At 52.5% G+C, this 22,533-nt stretch overlaps 1 protein-coding gene and 1 pseudogene across 1 annotated transcript; one reads left to right on the plus strand and one right to left on the minus strand.

The window, feature by feature from the left end:
* The first annotated feature begins 410 nt into the window (after nucleotides 1–410).
* LOC136534431 (uncharacterized) lies at nucleotides 411–15,120 on the plus strand (annotated as a pseudogene).
* A 2,826-nt stretch (nucleotides 15,121–17,946) lies between these two features.
* LOC136534434 (uncharacterized) lies at nucleotides 17,947–22,527 on the minus strand. The gene is made up of 9 exons (XM_066526868.1): nucleotides 22,482–22,527; nucleotides 22,277–22,341; nucleotides 21,610–21,666; nucleotides 21,037–21,108; nucleotides 20,499–20,744; nucleotides 19,603–19,715; nucleotides 19,407–19,499; nucleotides 18,984–19,140; nucleotides 17,947–18,576 (listed from the first exon to the last, which is right to left on the minus strand). Exons 1-8 carry the CDS (start codon nucleotides 22,495–22,497, stop codon nucleotides 18,996–18,998), a joined length of 807 nt encoding a protein of 268 aa, XP_066382965.1. The 5' UTR covers nucleotides 22,498–22,527; the 3' UTR covers nucleotides 17,947–18,576; nucleotides 18,984–18,995.
* Between the last annotated feature and the right edge of the window lie 6 nt (nucleotides 22,528–22,533).

Raw genomic sequence — 22,533 nt, forward strand, 5'->3', positions numbered from 1 at the left:
TCACACCAAACTAGCCAACAGTACTTTCAGTCATGGCTTATAAGCCAAACCAGCCCAAACGAACAGGGCATAAATTGGTGAGGCAAGAGGACAACCTGTTTCATATATATAGAATGATATTGAATTATTTCAGTGCTACTTACAATTAGGAATTTCTTGAATAACAAAAACTTAAGTTGTTCAGTTCATACATGACAACACTGGGATCAAAGTGGAACTTTGTCAGGCACATCTCATATATGTGAAAGCACTATCGACTATCAAAATAGAGAATATCAAAGTTTCTTCTTATTTTGAAAAACAGATAATGGTGTTTCCAAAAGAACAGCGCACAGAAGGGCCCTTGAGCTAAGCCAACTTTTAGGAGTCAACATTTATCCAAAACAGGGATCTGAATATCACTCTTCTGATTTGTTGTTCTCTGTTACTATCAGTTGGTGTAGAATGATAAGATAAGACATGCAAACATAGGCCCTGACAACCCTCCGGAAACAAGCTAGGACAACCAAAAGCGGTGTGCCATCTCCCTTTGAGGTCATAATGAAAGAGATGGAAGGAAACCCTGGCAAGCAGCTGATAAAGGAGATATACCCGACTTGTGGAGATCACGGACCCAAAAAAACATACTTGCTAATGTTTCCTAGACCTGAAGTTTTTGCTCATGTCCCATTTCACGTGGCACACACTGTTCTGGAGAAAGGTATTGTCGGTGTTTCGGACCGGGGGGTCCTCAACCAACCAGTGAATTTGAACTACGTGCTCTCGATTCCGGATGGTAATGCAAAGAGACACAAGGTTTATACTGGTTCAGGCAATCGATGCCCTACGTCCAGTCTGAGAGATCGGTCTTGTATTCCTTGCACCGGAGTGCTCGTAGTAGGGGTTACAAGCTAGAGGAGAGAGGGAGCTAGTCCCAGGTCTCGGCAAGGTGTCGTGTGGGTCGCCTGAGACGTTGCTCTCAGGCGGCTGGGATGTGTGCCTGTGTGTGTTACCAGGTGTTCTCCTTCCCCAAAACGGCCCAAGTCCTCTCCTTTTATAGCCTGAAGGGAGGACAAGGACGGTACATGAGCTAACTATACGGTGTCGTGTGAACAGAGGCGGTGTGTCCGGGCCCTGTAGCCTGTTCCTGTGGCGGCGTGGTCGTCGGAGTGGTCCGTCCTTGGAGCACTGGGGCGGCGTGGTCGTCCCATCCAATCCTGTGCGTCGTGGGAGCCCCGGGACTGCCTCGGAGTGGGTGCAGCGGTGATCGTGCAAGCCACTGTGGACGGACTGTGCGTGAAGCCAAGACTTGGTCGGTGCCGAGGCTGCACCGCAGTGGAGGGGTCTCGGCAGGCACGAACCCCAAGATAGCCGAGACCTTGGTGTACAGTGCCGAGGCCTCGAGTGGGCGGCTGATCGTGGGCACAGCGTTAGGACACAATGGCCGGTAATCCCCGTCGTGCCCTGTCCCAGCTGGTATGGCGCTGATCATGGGCACAGCGTTAGGACACAGTGGCCGGTAATCTCCGCCGTGCCCTGTCCCGACCAGTATGGTGCTGATGCGACCTCGGGTCCCGTTGGCCATTCTGTGGCGTTGAGCCATCGTCCGGCTGAGATTGCGGGAGTGGTTGAAGCATTAATGAGACATGACGTGCTGTCTGGAGGGTCGGTCGAGGCGGGGGGCGACGGGCTGCGGACGAGCCGGGCTCAAGCGACACGGAGAATGAGGCCTCGCGCGAGACGGAGATCGGATTCCTTGCCGAGGCATGCCGCGAGAGGCCTCGCGCGATACGAAGAATGCACCCCTTGCCGAGGCCTTCCATGGCGAGCCTCGCGCGAGGCGGAATTCACGTCAGGGTGCCGAGACCTCCTGCGCGAGGCTCGAGGCGAGGCGAGGGGCCTGGTGGGCTCGGTCGTTGCGGGTGAGGGGCCCATGGCTTACCTTCTAGCTTTATTTTTTTATGGGACTTTAGCGACCCTTTTGATTGTTCGCTCGGGGTACCCCGTTCTAATGTACCCGACAGTAGCCCCCGAGCCTCCGGGGGAGTGCGTGCACTCTCCCTGAGGGTTTGCCTAGGCTTGGTTCGTACCCGCTCCTGTAGGAATTGAGTTTTGTATCTTGAGGTTCCGGTGGGTGCGCGCGAGCGCACCCATCGGGTGTAGCCCCCGAGGTCCTGGAGGAGTAGAGTTACTCCTCCAGGGGCTTTTTTATTATTGTGTTTGAACGAGTAGTTCTTATTGCATTTGCCGAGCCCCTAAGCGCAAGTTCGGGTTGCGGGGGTCTCGGCGAGGCTGCAGGAAAAAGCCCTCTAGCCTCCGCACGGAGCGAGAGATTCGTCAGGGGCCCCCTGACTTTGGGTATGACCCTCACGCTTCCTTTCGCTCAGAAGGAGGGGTGGAATGTGCCAGGCTACCCTCGATGGGCGCGAGCGTGGACACTTCCGGTGAGCTGTTATCGGGTAGTCCAAGTGGAGGCCCGAGCCCCGTTCGCTAGGGGACAGCTAGCAGTCCAGAGACGCACTCCAAGAGTACCAGAGGGTTTCTCTAGTGGGTGCCGAGGCCATTCGCTGGGCCTCGGTGGCTCGGTGCCTCCCTACGGTGGGATCCCATTCGGATACTTCCCTGCCGGTCTCGGACACGACTTAGGACGCCTCGAGCGACTGTTTGCTCAGGCCTGGGCCATTCGTAGGCTCGCCCCGAAGTCATCCCTGACTCTGTTGCCCTGGGGCGGCTGTCGAAACCTCTTGGAGGCCCAGCCTTCGAACCCCTGGACCGTAACAGGCTCGGTGCCCTTTATCGTGTTTTGTAATGAAACCTCTAGCATGGGCTTGGACTGTTTGTCTTGGTCTTCGGGTGCAAGAGGAGCCCCCAAGCCTCCGCCTGGAGCAAGAGGGCGGTCGGGGGTCCCCTGACTTTTTCATCTGACCCTCACATATCCTTTTCGTTTAGACAGAGGGTTTGTTTGCCAAGCCCATTATGGTCTCGGCAAGGTTATAGAAAGAGCCCCTAGCCTCTGCGTGGAGCGAGAGGGCCGTCGGGAGTTCCCCTGACTTTTTATACGCCCCTCGCACGTGAGGGTTTGTTTGCCGAGGCCCCTTTTGGGCGCAAGCCCGAGTTGTGGGGTCTCGGCGTATTTGCAGGAAGAGCCCCCTAGCCTCTGCACAGGGTGAGAGGGCTGTTAGGAGCTCCCCTATCTTTTTGTACGACCCTCACACTTCCTTTTCGCTTGGAAGGAGGGTTTGTTTTGCCGAGCCCCTTTGAGTGTGAGCTAGGGTCGCTGGGTCTCGGCAAGGTTGCAGGAAGAGCCCCCTAGCCTCTACATAGAATGAGAAGGCCGTCGGGGGTTCCTCTAACTTTTTGTGTGACCCTCACGCTTTCTTTTCGCTCAGAAGGAGGGGTGGAATGTGCCTCGCTACCCTCGGTGGGCACGAGCGGTGGCACTTCCGGTGAGCTGTTATCGGGTAGTCCGAGTAGAGGCCCGCACCCCGTTCGCTAGGGGATGGCTAGCGGTCCAGAGACACACTCCAAGAGTACCAGAGGATTTCTCTAGTGGGTGCCGAGGCCATTCGCTGGGCCTCGGTGGCTCGGTGTCTCCCTATGGTGGGATTCCATTCGGAGACTTTCCCCCGGTCTCGGACACGACTTTGGGTGTCCCAAGCGTTTCGATTGCTTGGCCCTCAGCCCCGTATAGGCTCGCCCGCGGTCGTTCCTGACTCTGTTATCCTGGGGCGGCTATCGAAACCCTTTGGGGCCCAGCCTTCGAACCCCTGGATCGTAATAGGTTCAGAGCCCGGTTCCTTCATACGAAAGGAATAGGCCATAGGGAATATCTTCCCTATTGGCTCGGCACGGGCGGCGTGCCTTTTGAGGCGGTTTCATGGGGAGTCGAAACGACGCCTGCTGCCATAGTGGCCGAGCGTGACGTGGTGGATGGGACGTAACTATCCTCGCATTTAATGCGGGAGACGTGGGCGCGTGGGCCAGCAAAATCGGCTCGTGGTTAACTGCGCCGGATCAGGGGGAAAATCTCCCCAATTTCGTCGCCCGTTCGTTTCGCCTGCTCCCTACATAAATACCTGAAGAGTCCCGCCCCTCCTCGTCTTACCTTGCCTGCATTAGCACTGCCTCCGTCGAGCCACTGCTAGAGCATCGGGTGCCGGGAAGAGGAGGAGAGAAGAGCGAGCCTAGGGAGAAAGCGGGGAAAAAGCGAGAGCGTGGGAGAGAGAGAAAAAACTCACCACCGCACCCGATTCCTCCATCGCACCCATGGCTGGCGACATCGTCGTTGTCGAGGCAGACCCATGGGACCCGTCGGACGTCACCGAGGAGATGCTTCAGTCGCTTGTCGACGGTGGACTCCTTCGCCCGGTGACAGACCCCAGCAGGCCAGAGTGGATTGCTCCGTACGGCGAGCCGGAGCTGAGGCCTTGCGACGGCTACGTCGTGAGCTTCGTCTCCTTTCACGAGTGCGGCCTCGGCGTCCCAGCAGACCAGTTCATGCGGGCGCTCCTGCACTACTACGGCGTGGAGCTCCACAACTTCAATCCCAACTCCATCGCTCAGGCGGCTATCTTTGTTGCCGTCTGCGAGAGGTATTTGGGGATTGCTCCCCATTGGGAGTTGTGGCTCCACCTATTCCGGGCGGGGCATACTACCAAGCCGACAGGCGCACTAGGTAAGAGGAAGGCGATGAGGGCTGGCGGTTGCACTCTCCAAGTGCGTCAGGACCGCCTGCACCTCTATATCCCGGCCCAACTCGCGTCCTCCAATCGCCAGTGGTACACGAGTTGGTTCTACCTCCACAACGACGACGGAGGACTTCCCCCTTACACTGGGCGGATTGTGGAGAGTTGCCCAAAGAGATGGAAGTATGGCGTCCCGAAGGACGACCAGCCCAAGCTGCAGCCGCTTCTGGACGGGTTGGCGAGGCTGCGGGGCCACGGTCTTACCGTGGCTATGGTCGTGGCCGCCTTCCACCACCGGAGGGTGCTGCCGCTGATGGCTCGGCACCGGCGGCTGTTCGAGATGAAGCCGGGTGAGCCCATTGAGGGCACCCGGATGTCCTCCTCTACCCTTTCCGATGAGGAAATCCTTCGTCGGGTGGGGGAGACGGTAGAGGCGAAGCTGAGGGGCAGCAACTTGACCCCTATCACGATGCGGCCGTCGCGGGGGTTCCTTTCGCTGGTAAGTCGCATGCCGCTATAGCCTTCGAGCCTCCTCAATCTCCCCTAACCCCTTGTTTCCTTATGCGCGTCCGTCGTTCCTACAGGGGATGAGGGACGTGCGCTCCTCTCCTCCGCCCGTTCCTGAGGACGTGAGGTGGTGGGCGATCAACCGCGCGCACGCCGACGCGCAAAAAAAATGGAAAGACACCTAGGCGGCGAAGTGCACGAAGCAACTCCTCGCACGTGAGGAGCTGGATAAGCACCGCCGTCAACAAAGGAAGGAGGGTCTCCCGCTGGAGGAATCCCCGTCGACATCACTGTCGACGGAGGCCTCGGACGGGGATGACGGGGGCGAGGTGGGATGAGGTCCCCTAGGCCACCTTCCTAACGTAGTGGAGGTGGTGCCTGGGGCGTTGGCAAGCAGCCCGGCACTCCCAGGAGGAGGAGGAGAAGCGGACCCGGGGTCGGTGGTTGCCGGCTCCGGGGCCGAGGCCGACACGCCCGAGGCATGGGTGTTGGGCAAACGTGCGTCAGCCCGCTGGGCTCAGCAGCCGTGGTGGAACAAGCGGCGGTGGAGGCGACGCCACCGCCCCTACAGAGGACCGAAGGGGTGTCGGGGTCCATCGAGGATCGACCAGCGCCGATGGATACGAAGGCAACGCCTCTGCCGCCGCCTCTACCGTTGCAGACGAGGTTTGCTATGGCGAAGCGGTTGCCGCCCCATTCAAGGTCAGTGTATTTTTGGCAGGGTCATAGTGCATTCCGTTTGCCCTTTTGGTCTCGCGCTGACCCTGTAGGTTATTTTTCCTTAGTCGGAAGTGGCCTGCGGACGAGCTCCCCTTGGCGCCCCTTAAGGCGCTAAAGGCGAGCCTTGGCTCCTCCGCCCACTGGGTGGTGGAGGCACAAGCCGCTATCCAACGCGGCGCGGCGTTGGCGAGGGTCGACCCAAGGGGGCCGGCCGCCCAAGGAGGGGTTGCCGAGGCGACCCCTACATAGTCGAGGGAGGGAGCACTTCCACCTCATGGGGGCGAGGCTCACAAGTCGGATGGGGCCGGCGTGCCCTTGGTTGCCGAGGCCGTCGGGGTCTCCGAGGCTGAGGCAACGGAGGCCACAGCGCCCACGACCGTCGAGACCACAGTGGCCGCGGTCGGTGTCTCTGCGTCTGCCGAGGCCACGATGGCGGAGGCCGAAGCCCCTAAGACCGTCGAGGTCATAATTGCAGAGGCCGGAGCCCCCGAGATCACCAAGGCCGTCGTGATGACGGCGAGGCCATCTGTCTAGGAGGCGAAGATGCAGGCGGCGGAGGCCTCGGTGGCGCCCTTGGTTCAAGGCTCGCCGTTGTTGTGGGAGAGCGCCCGGGAGGCAGAGGTCTATCCGATCTCCTCCGATGATACTTCCCGGGTGCGGGAGGTGGTCGACGCCGAGGATGCCGGTGTCGTGGAACAGCCGGCGCCGTTCTTGGACGGGGGAAGCTCGGCCCTCGTGCGGGTGCGACCCAAGCCTCGCGGGTGGGATCACCCGCGAGTACTGTGGCGGAGCCGGGACGACTCTGAGGGGGAGCCTCTGTTTGCCCTTGAGGGCGCAGCCGAAGGTGGGCGCTGGGGCACCTTCGAGCAATACCTCCAGCTAGCGGAGCGGTCGCTACGGACGGCCCTGTCCGTGGTGGCCGACGAACTGCCCGGAGTTGCCCAGGTTTGTGTTTTCCTTTCTCGCGCGACGTTGTCCTTTTCTAGTTTCGTTGTAACCAATGACCCTCATTCTGCTTCCCCAGGTGCTCGAGACCCAGTCGCTTGGGAAGTCGGTCTTTCTCCGGTGGGAGAGGGGCGTCTGGGACCAGCTTCAGTGGCAGAAGAACCTTCTTGCCAGCGCCAATGAGCTCCTATCGGCGTGGAGCGCGGAGGTAGAGGACCTCCGCCTTCATTGTGTTGACGCAAAGGTCAAGGCGGCCACGGCCTAGACGCAACTCGCCCCTCTGGCGGCGCGGGTTAAGGAGTTGGAGGAGGAGCTTACCCGCGCGGTCAACGACCGGGATGCCTTTAGGGGCTGAGCCGTTGAAGCTATGGCCTTGGCCGCGGCTCACGCGGGGCAGCTAGGGGTGGAATAGAGGGTGCACCAGCTTACGAAAGGTGCCTTGGACGAGGCCCTTGCTACAGCTGAGGCCTCGCGGACCGAGGCTGTAATTTGGAGGGGGACGGTCGAGGGTGAGTTTTAGTCCCCTCATTTTGTTTTCTTTTTCTTATGTTCACTCCCTAACTCCCTTGCGTGACGCAGAGCTGGGGAGTGAGGCTTCTAGGGTGGCCGAGGCTTCTTGGGTCGAGGCCCAGCGCTTGAAGGAGGAGGCCGAGGCTTCTCGGGCTGAGGCCCTGCGCTGGAAGGAGAAGACCGAGGCTTGTCAGATCGAGACCCGACGCTGGGAGCAGAAGGCCAAGGGTGAGTTCCATGGGCTTCCGTCCCTAACTTAGGTTGTTTTTTTTCTTGCTCGGACTCATTCCATTTTCCTCGGTGCAGAGTCAGAGGCGGAGATCACTCGAGACGCCGAGGCTTCTAGTGCGGTGCAGACGGTGCTCGAGGCCGAGATCAGGGAGCACGAGGCGCTGAAACGTGCTGCCCTTTCCGCCTGCGAGGCCTTAGAGGTCAAGGGGGTTCAGTCAGGTAGCTCCCTAGGGAGCCGTCTGACCATGCTAAGCAACCAGGTGCGCGAGCGGCTCCGAGGAGCGCTGCACATTGGTGTCAAGCGCGCGCTGGCCGTTATCTCTTCTCACTATGTCGGCGTCGACCTCCTGGCCATCAGTGATGGGTATGTCCTACCTGATGATGACGAGGAGGCAGACGCGGTGGTCATGAAGCTGATGGAGGCGGCGGAAGGCCCTAGCACGGTGCTGGCGACGCTCTTCAAAGAGGAGGTGGTTCCTCCCTTACCATCTGCCGGTGCTGAAGACCCTGAGCCTTGATCTGTGCCCCGGAGGCTATGTAAAAGTAAAGTAGGGGTTATTTTTTGCATCGTAACGCTTGTGGCCGTCGAGGCCTTTATTTCTGAAGTATTTGTGTTTCTTAGTTGTTTTTCTTATGTTTCCGAGCCTCTGCCCTCTGTTGCCCCTGATCGGATTTTGTTTGCAAAGCACCCCGTTGGGGCCTAAGCCGTCCCTCGAGCAAGAGGTAGTGAGGGAGTGCCGTAGCCCGGAGGCATAGGCCGTCTCACGACTCTACCGGCCTCTTGCTTAGGAAACAGACCTTGGTTCGAGGAGTTTTTACAACTGATTCGTCAGAGCCTGCTAGAGTCTTGGCGTAGGAATTTTTGTGAAAAACAACTGAAGAACGGTGCGTGGGACCTAGGGGGGAGTCCCCCATCTAGCCCCCGAGGGAGGATTGGTTCTACCGAGGCAGAGCCAAGTCTCCCTTGTCGTGTTATTGTACTGCCGAGACCTATGATGGGCTCGAGGGGTTTCTCAAAAAATTAGACCAACTAAAGAATGCTTTTTAATTGTATTTTGAGAAACGATATATACAATGCTTGGAAATTTAGGGATAAAAGCGACATAGCTGTTCTATGTTCCAAGCGTTGGTGAAGACTTCGCCCTTCTCGTTGGCTAGCTTGTAGGTCCCGGGCTTTAGTACTTGGGCGATGATGTACGGTCCTTCCCATGGCGGGGTCAGCTTGTGGCGACCCTTGTTGCTCTGTGCTAACCTCAACACCAGGTTGCCTACCTTCAAGTCTCGGCCTCAGATGCGTTGGGCCTGATAGCGCCGTAGGCTCTGCTGGTATTTGGCCAAGTGTAGTAGCGTGACGTCTCGGGCTTCCTCCAGTTGATCAAGGGCGTCCTCTCAGGTGGTGCGGTTACTTTGTTCGTTGTAGGCTTGTAGCCTTGGGGAACCATATTCCAAGTTGGTGGGGAGGATAGCCTCAGCCCTAGAGACCAGGAAGAAAGGCGTGAACCCCGTGGCTTGGCTTGGAGTGTTCCTTAGGCTCCAGATGACCGACGGGAGTTCGGTGAGCCATTTCTTGCCAAACTTTTTCAACCGGTTGTGAATCCTTGGCTTGAGGCCTTGTAGGATCATGCCGTTGGCATGCTCTACTTGCCCGTTGGTCCTTGGGTGTCCTACGGCCGACCAGGCCACACGGATGTGGTGGTCGTCGCAAAACGTCAGGAACTTTTTGCCGGTGAACTGCGTCCCGTTGTCGGTGATGATGGTGTTGAAGGTTATCCTCAAGTCATCAACGAGATCCTTGGCCTTTTTGGTTTTGACCATGATGTCGTCTACGTAGGCCTCGATGGTCTGCCCGATGTTGTCGCCAAAGACCTGGGTCATGCACCGCTGGTACATGGCACCTGCGTTTCTGAGGCCAAAAGACATAGTCACGTAGCAGTACATGCCGAATGGTGTGATGAAAGAAGTCACAAGCTGGTCGGACTCTTTCATCTTAATTTGATGGTAACCAGAACACGCATCAAGGAAAGACAGGGTCTCGCACCCTGTAGTGGAATCAATGATTTGATCGATTCGGGGTAATGGAAAGGGGACTTTTGGACAGGCTTTGTTCAAACCGGTGTAGTCTACGCACATCCTCCATTTCCCATTTTTCTTCTTGACTAACATAGGGTTAGCCAACCACTCTGGGTGGGACACTTCCCTGATGAACCCAGCCGCCAAGAGTTTCTGTATCTCCTCACCGATGGCCCTACGCTGTTCCTCGTCGAAGCGGCGCAGGCGTTGCCTCGCCGGTCTAGATCCGGCCCGGATGTCCAGGGCGTGCTCGGCGACCTCCCTCGGTATGCTTGGCATATCCGAGGGACTCCATGCAAATATGTCAGCGTTTGCACGGAGAAAGTCGACGAGCATGACTTCCTATTTGATATCGAGGGTGGCACTGATCCTCAGCGCCCGGTCGTCGGGGCAGGCGGGGTCGACCGGGACAAGTTTTATGGCTTCCGTGGGCTCGAACACCCCTGTACGACGCTTGGAGTCAGGCACCTCACCACTGAGTTAGTCGAGGTGGGCGATGAGGGTCTCGGCCTCCGCAAGAGCCTCGGCGTACTCGATGCACTCAACGTCGCAGTCGTATGCATGTTCGTACGTGGACTCAATCGTGATGACACCGCTAGGGCCTGGCATCTTGAGCTTGAGGTAGGTATAGTTGGGTACTACCATGAACTTGGCGTAGCACGGCCGCCCTAGGATGGCGTGGTAGGCTCCCCCAAACCCGACTACCTCGAAGGTAAGGATTTCCTTGCAATAGTTGGAGGGGGTGCCGAAGCAGACGGGAAGGTCAATGTGCCCGATGGGTCACGTGCGCTTCCCTGGTACGATGCCATGGAAGGGGGCAATGCCACCTTGGAGCCTCGACCGGTCGATCTCCAAGAGCTCCAGGGTATTGACGTAGAGGATGTTGAGGTCGCTGCCTCCGTCCATCAACACCTTGGAGAGTCGGGTGTTGCCGATGATCGGGTCGACGACCAGTGGGTACTGCCCGGGATTCGGAACATGGTCAGGGTGGTCATCTCGATCGAAGGTGATCGCCTCCCGAGACCAATCAAGGTACTAGGGCCTAGCCACCTTGATCGAGAAGACTTCTTGGTGTTCTCTCTTGCGCTGCCGCGCCATAAGGCATGCCGAGGGTCCATCGAAGATCATGAAGGCATTGCGTACCTCAGGGAACCCGTCGTCCTTGTCTTCGTCACAGTCGCCGATGCCCTTCTACTTGGCGTCGTCGTCGGGGAGCCCGAGCCTGGCGTAGTAATGCCGCAGCATGGTGCAATCCTCGAGAGCGTGCTTGACCGGGCCCTGGTGGTAAGGGCAGGGTTTCTTGAGCATGTCGTCGAAGGGCCTAGGGCCTTTGAAGCCTCGGGGTTTCTTGCGTTCTGCGGCCACGACCAGATCAGCCTCCAGGACCTCCTGCTTCCCCAGGCGCCCCTTTTTCTTTCTCTTGGGGAGGTGGGAGGCTGAGGCCTCGGGGGCCTCATCCCTCCGCTTCCCCTTGGTGTCGCTATCGGGGAAGATGGCTCCAACAGCCTCCTCACCTGAGGCAAAGCTGGTGGCGATGTCGAGGAGTGCGGTAGCAGAGCATGGCACGTTCCACCCTAACTCTCGAACCAGGTCCCGGCAGGTAGTGCCGGAGAGGAAAGCCTGGACGATCTCCGAGTCACCGACGCTGGGTAACTCGGTGCATTGTTTGGGGAAGCACCGGATGAAGTCTCGGAGAGACTCATCCGGCTTCTGGCCGTAGCTCTTAAGATCCCAGGAGTTCCCAGGGCGCACGTATGTGCCCTGGAAGTTCCCGACGAAGATCCTAACCAAGTCACACCAGTCGTGGATTTGTGAGGGAGGAAGGTGCTCGAGCCAGGCTTACGCTGAGTCCGACAAGAGCAAGGGGAGGTTGCGGATGATGAGCAGGTCATCGTCTGCGCCACCTAGCTGGCAGGCCAGGCGGTAATCGGCAAGCCAGAGTTTAGGGTTGGTCTCGCCGCTGTACTTCGCGAGATTGGCTGGTTATAGAAACCGGGCCAGGAAAAGTGCAGCACGGATGGCCCTGCTGAAGACCCGAGGGCCTAGCGGTTTAGGGGAAGGACTGCGGTCCTCCCCGCTGTCGTAGCGACTGCCTCAGTGTGGGTGGTATCCCCGAGCGGGCCCCTCGTTGTCGTGGCATCATCGCCTGCTGACCAACTCATGGTCTCCCTGTACCTCGCGTCGATTGCCGAGGCGGTCCAAAAGCACGGGGACCCTGTGGGCTATCAGCGCTCGGTCGGGCTCGAGATGAGCCGAGGCTTCCCTGTCCTGTCGAGGTAGTGCCGTGGGCAGGTTCGAGGCGCCCCCGTGCCGTCGGGAGGCTAAACTCTTGGCCTGCTGAACCGTGGCGGTCTCTAGGAGATCCCGGAGCTCACCGCGGACCCGCCGCCCCCGTCGTGGTAGAAGGCTCGGGCATTGCGCGAACCAACATTGCCGCAGCCGCGATGTTCTGGCTAGCGCGATTGAAGACTGGGGGTTGCTCACTCCCTTCATCGTCATGGATGCGGTGATGCACATCGCGGGCCCTCCGTCGGGCTCCCCCGCCTTCGCCGTGACCTCGCTGTTCTTGTTCAAGAGAGTCTCGAAGCTGCTGCAGAAGGAGTTGGTCTTGTTCGACCTTGGCCTGGAGCTCACGAAGCTATTCTAGGTCTGGGCGCTGAGGTCGTGCAAGAGCGACGTTCTCATTTCGTGCGGCCAGTAGGACATTGCGTGGGGGCGTGGTGGCGCCCGCACCTGGGTGAAGCGGGGAACGGCTACCTACCCCCTCGTCCTCTTCGCCCGCCCTCGGCATCCCGAGCCCGACGTGAAAACACTCGCGATTGGGGTCGTAAGTGCCTTCATCGTCGGAGTCGGAGTAGCCGAAGCAGTAGTCGCTTGCGGCCAAGAACTGGCGCAAAGCCCCAGGGTCGTGGAGTCCGGAGAAATCCACTCCGGGCCATGCCTCGTCCTCATCCGAGGAGTCGGCGTGGGTGCTTAGGTCGAGGCCGAAGCGCTGGCGGCGCTCTGAGGGATCCTCGTGAGCGGCAGTGTAAGCGTAGGCGTAAGAGGCGGCGGCATTTCTCAACCCGAAGGGGTATGGGGATGGTGCCGTCGCCAGACTCTGCTCCGCCGGGATCGGCTCCTCAGGGAGTGGTGGGGCGGAGCTTGATGACTGGGCATCGCCGTGTGCCACCGGCGATTTTCCTTTGTCCAAGCTCAGGCTAGACAGGTCCCTAGCCAGGGACCTTGTGCCAACAGCTGGTCGTAGGATGTCGGCGGTGAGCGGCGTGCCGCCCTGGATTCGCGTAGCGTCGGGGTGGTCATGCTCGTGTCGTGCCTGGCGAGCGTGGCGAGAGCGGCCGCTCGGGCGCCGCCTGCGCCTGGGTTGCCGGTGCGTGACTTCATCGTCGGTTGGTGGGGCTCGAGGAGTGAGGAGTACCATGTCGTACTCATGCCCTAGAGACATGAACTCTAGGCTCCCGAACCAAACCACCGTGCCGAGACGCAATGGTCGTACGGGGTCTGCCATCCGAAACTTGCTGGGATGACGAAACTGACATGCAGAGGCCCCTACCTGGCGCGCCAACTGTCGGTGTTTCGGACCGGGGGGTCCTCAACCAACCAGTGAATTTGAACTGCATGCTTCCGATTTCAGATGGTGATGCAAAGAGACACAAGGTTTATACTGGTTCAGGCAATCGATGCCCTACGTCCAGTCTGAGAGATCGGTCTTGTATTCCTTGCACCGGAGTGCTCGTAGTAGGGGGTTACAAGCTAGGGGAGAGAGGGAGCTAGTCCCAGGTCTCGGCAAGGTGTCGTGTGGGTCGCCTGAAACGTTGCTCTCAGGCGGCTGGGATGTGTGCCTGTGTGTGTTACCAGGTGTCCTCCTTCCCCAAAACGGCCCAAGTCCTCTCCTTTTATAGTCTGAAGGGAGGACAAGGACGGTACATGAGCTAACTATACGGTGTCGTGTGAACAGAGGCGGCGTGTCCGGGCCCTGTAGCCTGTTCCTGTGGCGGCGTGGTCGTCGGAGTGGTCCGTCCTTGGAGCACTGGGGCGGCATGGTCGTCCCATCCGATCCTGTGCGTCGTGGGAGCCCCGGGACTACCTCGGAGTGGGTGCGGCGGTGATCGTGCAAGCCACTGTGGACGGACTGTGCGCGAAGCCGAGACTTGGTCGGTGTCGAGGCTGCACCGCAGTGGAGGGGTCTCGGCAGGCATGAACCCCAAGATAGCCGAGACCTTGGTGTATAGTGCCGAGGCCTCGAGTGGGCGGCTGATCGTGGGCACAGTGTTAGGACACAGTGGCCGGTAATCCCCGCCGTGCCCTGTCCCAGCCGGTATGGCGCTGATCGTGGGCACAGCGTTAGGACACAGTGGCCGTAATCCCCGCCGTGCCCTGTCCCGGCCGGTATGGCGCTGATGCGACCTCGGGTCCCGTCGGCATTCTGTGGCGTTGAGCCATCGTCCGGCTGAGATTGCGGGAGTGGTTGAAGCATTAATGAGACATGGCGTGCTGTCTGGAGGGTCGGTCGAGGCGGGGGGCGACGGGCTGCGGACGAGCCGGGCTCAAGCGACACGGAGAATGAGGCCTCGCGCGAGACGGAGATCGGATTCCTTGCCGAGGCATGCCGCGAGAGGCCTCGCGCGATACGGAGAATGCACCCCCTGCCGAGGCCTTCCATGGCGAGCCTCGCACGAGGCGGAATTCGCGTCAGGGTGCCGAGACCTCCTGCGCGAGGCTCGAGGCGAGGCGAGGGGCCTGGTGGGCTCGGTCGTTGCAGGTGAGGGGCCCACGGTTTTACCTTCTAGCTTTATTTTTTTTATGGGACTTAGCGACCCTTTTGATTGTTCGCTCGGGGTACCCCGTTCTAAGGTACCCGACAGGTATGCTCAGGAATCGTGCTCCACAAGAATCAGTGCATTTGAATTTATTGGTGATGTAGGTCCATTAGGTATATATGGAGCAAGAATTTATAGTTGATTTTGAATTTCATGTAGATCATGCTTGGGCGGTAGCTCTTTCATTTCTTGGCAGCTTTTTTTGCACACAAACTGTTTAAAATGAGTAGCATTGTAAAGAACCTCTGTGCTGACACTGTTATTTGTTTTTGCCGACTCTTCTGGCATCCAAACTATTTCATATTTCCTTCATTTTTTTTGAAAATCCAAGAAAAAAAATGGTGAAGCATGTTTTCCTTTGTTCGAACAAAGAAACTTGTGTGACTATTTAGTCCAACTATTTATATTCAGCCAGTTCCTCAACTGCTTGTACATATGACTAACTGCTTTATTTCACATTCGGTGCAGACCAAGAACACCTTGATTTCAATACCAAGAAACTGCAAAGCTTTGCCAAGGAGAAATCTTGTGATCGCTGAGAAAGCCTGCCCTAGCAGGAAGATTCAGCGCTGACACTGAAATCCTTGGTTAACCTTACAGACACACCTAAGTTGACATGGGAGGGAGCAGAAGTGAATTATCAGTTTGGTTGAATCGTCCGTGTCCAACTACAATGCTGTAGGATATCTCCTGTATAGATTGCTTCGCGTCGAACAAAATTTAGTGTGATTGTTTTAGCACTTGCAAAAAAATTGTTGCAAATTGATTTTGAGTTGTTGAACAAATTTTGATTGTATAGTTTTTGAATTATGTTTTCCTATGACATTTAACGCGATAAGTGTATAGTTCCTGATGGAGCATCCTTGATGGCTTCGCTGTAGTTCCTGATGGGGAGTCCTTCATGGGACAATCAGTGTGCAGTTCCTGTTTCAAACTAAAGACAGGTGGCAGTTTGTAGTTGCTGTTTCAAACTGAGACAGGTGGCAAACCTTAAGTCTTAGCAACACCAATGTTAGCCTTGCTCACAGTTTGCACGAGAAGTTTGATAACTTGCAATGTGGGTCAGTGGGTGCAAATCTGCTTACTCAAAATTGTGCAATTGCAGCAGATATGCCTCTTCAGCTCAGATAGCTCAGAACAGTGGAGGGTATCCATGTTGTATGAAATAAATAGCATTATTACCAGCGAAAGTATATTCCCTGTGTGTGATCCAAAGGAAAGAAGCTCCATCCGTGGTTCTATTTTATGGGATACTTTACAGTTCAGTTTATTAGTGAATCTCTTAAGGCTCGTCGCGAGGGCCGACCATCGGCCCAGCCCCAGCGGGAAAGGAAAGGACAAAGGAGGAGTCGCCGGCGCTGCGCGTCAGTGCCCCGGGAGTACGCCGGGACGGGCCAAGCCCAACCTTAGCCGGCTGCGGCTGAGGAATGCAGATGCAGCAGGTGACTCGGAGGGAAGCGAGGCACAGTCAGCCAGCGTGTCCGCGCATGGGAACGGCGTGCGGCGGCGGCTCTGCTGGGCGCGCACGTGCATGGTGTGCGGAGGTGGCGGCGGCTCAGGCTGGGCGCGCTCATGCGGCGGGCGGCGACTCGGGACCAGAGCGCTCCGCTCGCGAATCCACCACAGTCTAGAGCGTCCGCCATGCTCGCCGGTACTCGATGTAGGAAGGGGAAGCACGGGACGGGATGAAGCGAACGGCGAGGCCGCCAGGCCGGACTCGTCCCCGGACCCGGAGCGGAGTGGAGTGGGATGACACATGACACTGATAGGAAGGCGGAGTGGGATGACACATGACACTGATAGGAGCGGAGTAGCGTGCTCCGCTGGCAAGAGTCGCACGGGAGAGCTAGGTGCCTCCACAGACCAACGTGGCCTCCGACTGCATGTTATCCTGAAGAGCTACGTCCCTGTCCGTTTCGCTGAAATTCGATTTATGCCACTGCTCACGATGATTTGTTGTGAGAGAAAAACTTCGTATGCTGAAAAGTATCGCTAAAGAATAGGGCACAGGTAGCAGAACAGGGAGGGCATCACGAAAAATGTGTTGGAGTTTCAGATGTCCTGTGGAGTTCAATTTGCTGATTCAACTTTAGTTTTTGCCACATGGATTTCATATCCTAATTTAGACTTTGGAATACTACTTCTATTTATCTGATAATAAAGTTTCCATAGTATAGCCTAATAACGCTTCTAGCACGCAACCGGTGATGATCAATTTTGTGCTCCATGCCCCGGCTCCACGCAAGGGCAGCTAGCAAAGGGGGCAAGCCAATGATGCAGCACGACTCACGTTCAGTGTCGTTCCATTGAAGCTTGGTCACATTGCAGATTCCACTACCCTATGGCAAGCGATGAAGTAAACACTGATTATATCAGTGTATCTTACTCATACCAGTGTGTCTTAATTCTCATTTAACCTCTCTTTACATTTTGAAATTTTTTTGTCAGCTTCATTTACCTTCTCTTCTCTACCAACTTCAGTTTAATGCAGTCCATAACCAGAACAGAGTGATCTCTAAGGTGTCTGATGATGAATAGAGAGAATAAATGGTTGTAAAGAAATACAGATTAGTTGAGTCGTGTTACAGTTCAGTTCTAAGCAATATGCTGACTCAGGGCATTTCTTCTTTCTTTTTTACTGTTCATCAGGATAGCTTTCAACTCTATAGGCTGTTCAGGTTTCTTTATACAGCAAATTATTACTTTTAGAGCTTCTTGCATTGCTAAAGGTGAAGTCAATGGGGTCCCTTAATAATCATACTATCTGTGGTTACTTTGTTGGATGTATACATTATCTTTGTTTCAAGTGAAAATAATTTATTGTTGCTGTTTTTTTTTCATACACAACTGGATCGAGATCCATCCCATGGTACGTAATCAATAGAAAATTCAGTTTTTGTAGATGAAGCCTTTGTTTTATAGATATTAGGTAATTACACTTGAAGAATTAGTTGACAAAACAAATATCATTTCTTATACCTGATGTTCAAATTTATTTGATGGTATAATATCAATTGTGGCAAACTATTAGGTGGATTTCTTTATTTTTACTTCTTTATTAGTGCATCATAAAGGCAGTGCATGTTATTATAGTGCTTTAGCTTGACCACTTGTTTGAAAAAAAAGTGCTACAAACTACATATTTGAAAGCCAAACTCTGAAACTCATATGCATCTAATGAAGTGATGCAGCATTGTACTTACTGATTTCAATGCTTTTAAGTATTGCTGCAATTCTCAACGTGACTTCTACCGGCTAAACTATCACATTCAATGATTTTAGGCATGCAGAAAAGGTCACAAGCTAGATATTAAACATTAAGACCAGTAATTATGTCCTGATCTGATACCATTCAGGAACTCTACCTGCGTGACACATGACTACCTACAGCAAAGAGACTAGATCTATATCTAGAATGAATATATCTACTTTATCTCTTGGCATCCACAGACAAAAAACACACACGAAAGGACAAGAAATGGGATAACAAGGGCCCAAGAAATCAAAGAAGCCCACGGCGGCAGCATTGTGACGCAAGGTTCTATTGAGTAGAAGGCAGCTCGAGCTCAAGTACTTACGTACTCCTACACACCTTCCCAACGATATCCTGTCAGAGGCCAATCTGCTGCAGAGCGGATACCTCTTCATCATACCTATGGCATTTATATAATGTTTACTTGGAAACACAAAAATATATGCAGCGCAGGTGAACCATTATACAGGACCATTCAGTTGTCAGATCAAAACCAATCTAGACGAAGGCAAGGACCAGTCAGTTGTCAGACCAAAACCATATATCCAAGTAGGAAACGAAGATACGAAGACCCCATAAAGCCACGAACATGCTTCGGTCTTTTGCATCCAGAATCCTCTGGAAGTGCATACGTACTCCTCTGGAATGAAGTGCTTTCGCAAGGGAACCAAACGAAGAAGATGCTACCCCTGGCAAAGAAGGTCTCCTGCCCGAAGGATCCGAGGAGAGGGTACAGGTTAGGTCAAAACCCCATCAGAAACTCCTAACACAGCCAGGTGCCTCTTTTGGCCATTCCTATCGGATGTGGCCACCAGCACTAGTTTGACAACTCTGCAATTCAAGACCTGATGCAGGCCTGCCAATGCCACGATCGTAAACAAGTTAGAAAATATATTGCAACCTTTATCACTGCAAGTGTTTTTTAAGCCATCTGATGCCTTTCTGTACACTCTCTTTCATGTGATTCGGGAGTAACTTCTAATCAAATCAGGCATGGCCAAACATTGCAGAGGAAACACTTGAATAATCCAAGGCAAGCTTGGGGAGCATAGAAATTATGCTTTGCTATCGTAGGTACAAAATGACTTACACTGCAAACTATGCCGTGGAATACGATTTTTAAAACATTGCAGCTGTAAATTGACTGAAACTACCATGTCTCTGTACTGAAATATCTACACTTACGTGGACATTACTTCCACAGCTACAACTGTATAAAACCTTAGAAATTTTACTGGAAAATAGAGAGAAGAAAATTTATACCAGATAAGTTTCTTAGGTCTGTTCTTTTGCAGAAAGCTCCAGAAGATACTCTGCCTCCCTCAGGAACAACCTTGCCAGCTGCTTTTGCCCTCTTCGGTACACTATACATGAACGGTAATTTATTTTTGACTTCTTTTTGTGCTTCTCATCACTTTCACTGCGAGAATAAAGAAAATGGTTTGCATATCATTACGATAAAACATGAGGTTGATAAACAAAAGACGTGCTCTAAAATATGTTAGCTCCATGCACATCTTGGATATTGGGGCTATTCATGTTGTATCCTAAAATAACCATTTTCAATAGTGCCCCATAGTACATTGCAGAAAATAAGTATAGTACCATGCATGGATGTGAATTTAAGATAAGGAAAATAAAATAAAATAAAAACTCTTGAGAAAAGCCAAAAATTGATCTGCCCACCTCACGTAGTCTTCTGACTGAATGGAATCAACCTGCTCAAGCAGTTCAGTGTCAGATGCTTCTGTTCCAGAGCCCTCTTCAAGTTCAGCCATTCTTGCAAAATGGATGGAGTGATGATCTATGAGTTATTCTTGATGCTATACCAAAGACGGCTATATGATCCAAAATACATCAATAGGAAGATAAAAGTGATTACTTGACCCCAAGAAGATCCACAAGCAAACCCAGTGCACCTTGATCACCGCAGACCTCCCAAATAGCACTTTGGATCTCTGCATCAGATATTTCTCTATCTTCACTAGATCCAACCTAGCAAGAACAAATTCAGCAAAGGCCCTAGAATCAATTTGCAGCATAATACAGAATTTGTCGTATTTCAAGTTTAGATGCATTGCATCCAAATAAATTTTTTGAGCACTTCAAATATAAGCATAGTCATCAGTTGTCAAATAGGCCATATAGAATAATGCTGAAAACAAAGTTAGTCTTCATCTAAATTCTGACGTTAGATCAGGAAATGAAACTTGAGATCACAATTGCTTCATGAATACTTTTTTACGGCATGCATAGCCAGTAAAGCTCCTATTCATGAATGCAGCATTCATGACATGGATCATGGATGTGATGCCAAAAACTAGTGCCTCCATGCAAACGACATGAAATAACTATCATCTGGCGCTGCTGAAAAAACAGGGGCATATGCAGCAAATTATGTAGCTGCACACATTACAAGAGTGTGAAAGCACCCCTGCTAGTTAGTTTTAAGATTTTGAAACCTAAGGACTCCAAGTTGAGTCATAGGAGGAGGATGTCAGCTAACAAAGCATGCCTAAATCACGCTACATGGAATTCTGCCATTTTGGTACAATAGATGGCTAAGAAAAGATCTTACGTGCACAGTCACTAGTCTCCTACTCCTTTTCAGTATACAGTTATCAACAGATCAATTCAGAAGTAGCGAACGAAACGCTGATCACTGCGTCTCCAGAAAATGTAGTATGACGCCTTAAGAATAAAGTCCAAATCTAAATCATGAGATTATAGCCTCAGGAGTCAACTCTTGGCTTAAAATACACCGTAAAAAGTGCTAACCTCTCCAAGTAAAGAAGCAACTTGTTCAAGCTCATGTTCTTGCATGGCAATCGTCCGTAGAGTACTCATAAATTCCTGAGGGAAAACATTTTTGTGAAGATATGATGGAACTTTGCGTTGACCACTCCAACTAAAACTTGAAAATGGACTAGTATTTTTCTTGCTATCCTTATCTTCACTGGAACAGATACCAAAAAATCCATTATCAAGCAATCTTCTGGGTAGGAGACATCTCAATTCGCCCTTCTGCAAAATACAGAAGACATACAAAGTGAGATTCATGGAGGTATTGAATGCTTAGAGGGCTTGATCTGGTTAGTGCAGTCATCATAATCTTGAGCTGTCCTGATCAGGGACAAATTTTGAAATCTTTGTACAAATTAACAATCAAAAGCGATATGCAAGGTAATTAATAAGCACAAAGTACCTATTACTAGTAGGCGATTCCCAAAACCCTGGCATGTACAGGTAGCACCTTAATATAATGATAGAAGCAATGCATGAATAGGGTGGAAAAGGGCTAATCCCTTGGCAGTACCTGCATCTCTAGTAGCTGTATTTTTGTATCAGCAGACTGGATCTGTCTAAGAGCTTCCAAAGGATAATGAACCTGCACTTAGCAAGTAACCAGAGCTTACTTTATTAGATACATCTTATGTAAGTATGCCAAAAGAGGGAAAAATACTGAATCTTAACAATTTAATCCTGTAACACGTGAAGTCTTTCAAACAGCCAATCGAATAATTGTACGGTTTCTGAGTAACTTATACAAACGACGAGACACAGATATGCTATTCTATGAAATTTCAAATCCTAGCTCTATTGACTCAGCAATAAATGAGAAAGGAATTAGTAATGAATAATGACTTCATTTTCTTTCAACTTTCCACTGCAAGTGTTCCTCCTTTGGTTGCTCCAAAGAGCAATAGAGTTAGGTTTCCAAATATCACAGGATGGTAAACTGATTAGTACCACAGATTTTTAAGCCAAACATTTACTTGGTCAGTTTAATAGTCCAAATTCTGACCTTTCTTTATTTATTGGCTACAAAAGATAAATGGCAAAATTCCAAATTATTATCTTTTAGCACATACATCATTATGAGGGTTACCATGAGATAATCATCAGGATTGTTGTCAACCACAAATCCATAGAGGTACAGTAGTTCCTGTAAGTACACAAGTACAACTTCATCAGTAAGGCTATTCTAGTTGTTAAACTATTAAACATGGAACTGCACAAAACAAAACCATCTTTTCACCTAAGTATGATCAGTGTGAAATCTAGAGCAATAATTCAGCATTTGCACTAGAAGTAAATCCATAAGGAACTAAGGATATATGAATCCATGTGCCACTCAAATCAAATAACCAGACCCCAGGGATAAAAAAAGCCACATAATCTTCAAGCAGTGCATCCCCCTCATTTGATTTTGTTTCCTTTTAGATTATGCATCGTCAAGACCAGGAAACATTAGATTGTTTTCTGGATTTCTTTGCCAAAATTGTAACTAAGGCCTAGGAATACAGATCTAAAGAAATTTCTTGTAAGGGTTTCTATTGTTCCACAAGAGGCAATCACACAAGTATCACGGTGCCGTATTAGTATACTACAAAAAGTGTGATAGAGAGCCTAAACAAGAATATGTGAGACAAAGAGAGTGATCCAAGTCATACAATGGCAACTATAATAAAAAACAGAAAACTAAAATTAAAAAGAACAAAACATTAGCGGTAAACTAATAACACTAGATCTACACATATTTTTGTGAGTAATACCTCATTTCCTTTGTTGCCATAGTTTATGCAGATCTCTGCTCCAGCCTCAGCAGAACTTTTATTAGCTTCAGAAAGAAACGAATACATACAATTAATCATAACGGGAATAATTATCTTACTGAAAATATTAGCTTAAAGGAAAGCCACAAAGTTCATTTATCATGTGGTGAACTATACAAAAAGAAGGTTGGATCATAGAAGTTACCAAGCAAGAGGTACATTGAAGCAGGAATTCCAGTAACATTTCCCACAGAATC

Source organism: Miscanthus floridulus, unplaced genomic scaffold (genome assembly GCF_019320115.1).
Source record: "Miscanthus floridulus cultivar M001 unplaced genomic scaffold, ASM1932011v1 os_1932_3, whole genome shotgun sequence".
In the NCBI taxonomy this organism is placed as follows: Eukaryota; Viridiplantae; Streptophyta; class Magnoliopsida; order Poales; family Poaceae; genus Miscanthus; species Miscanthus floridulus.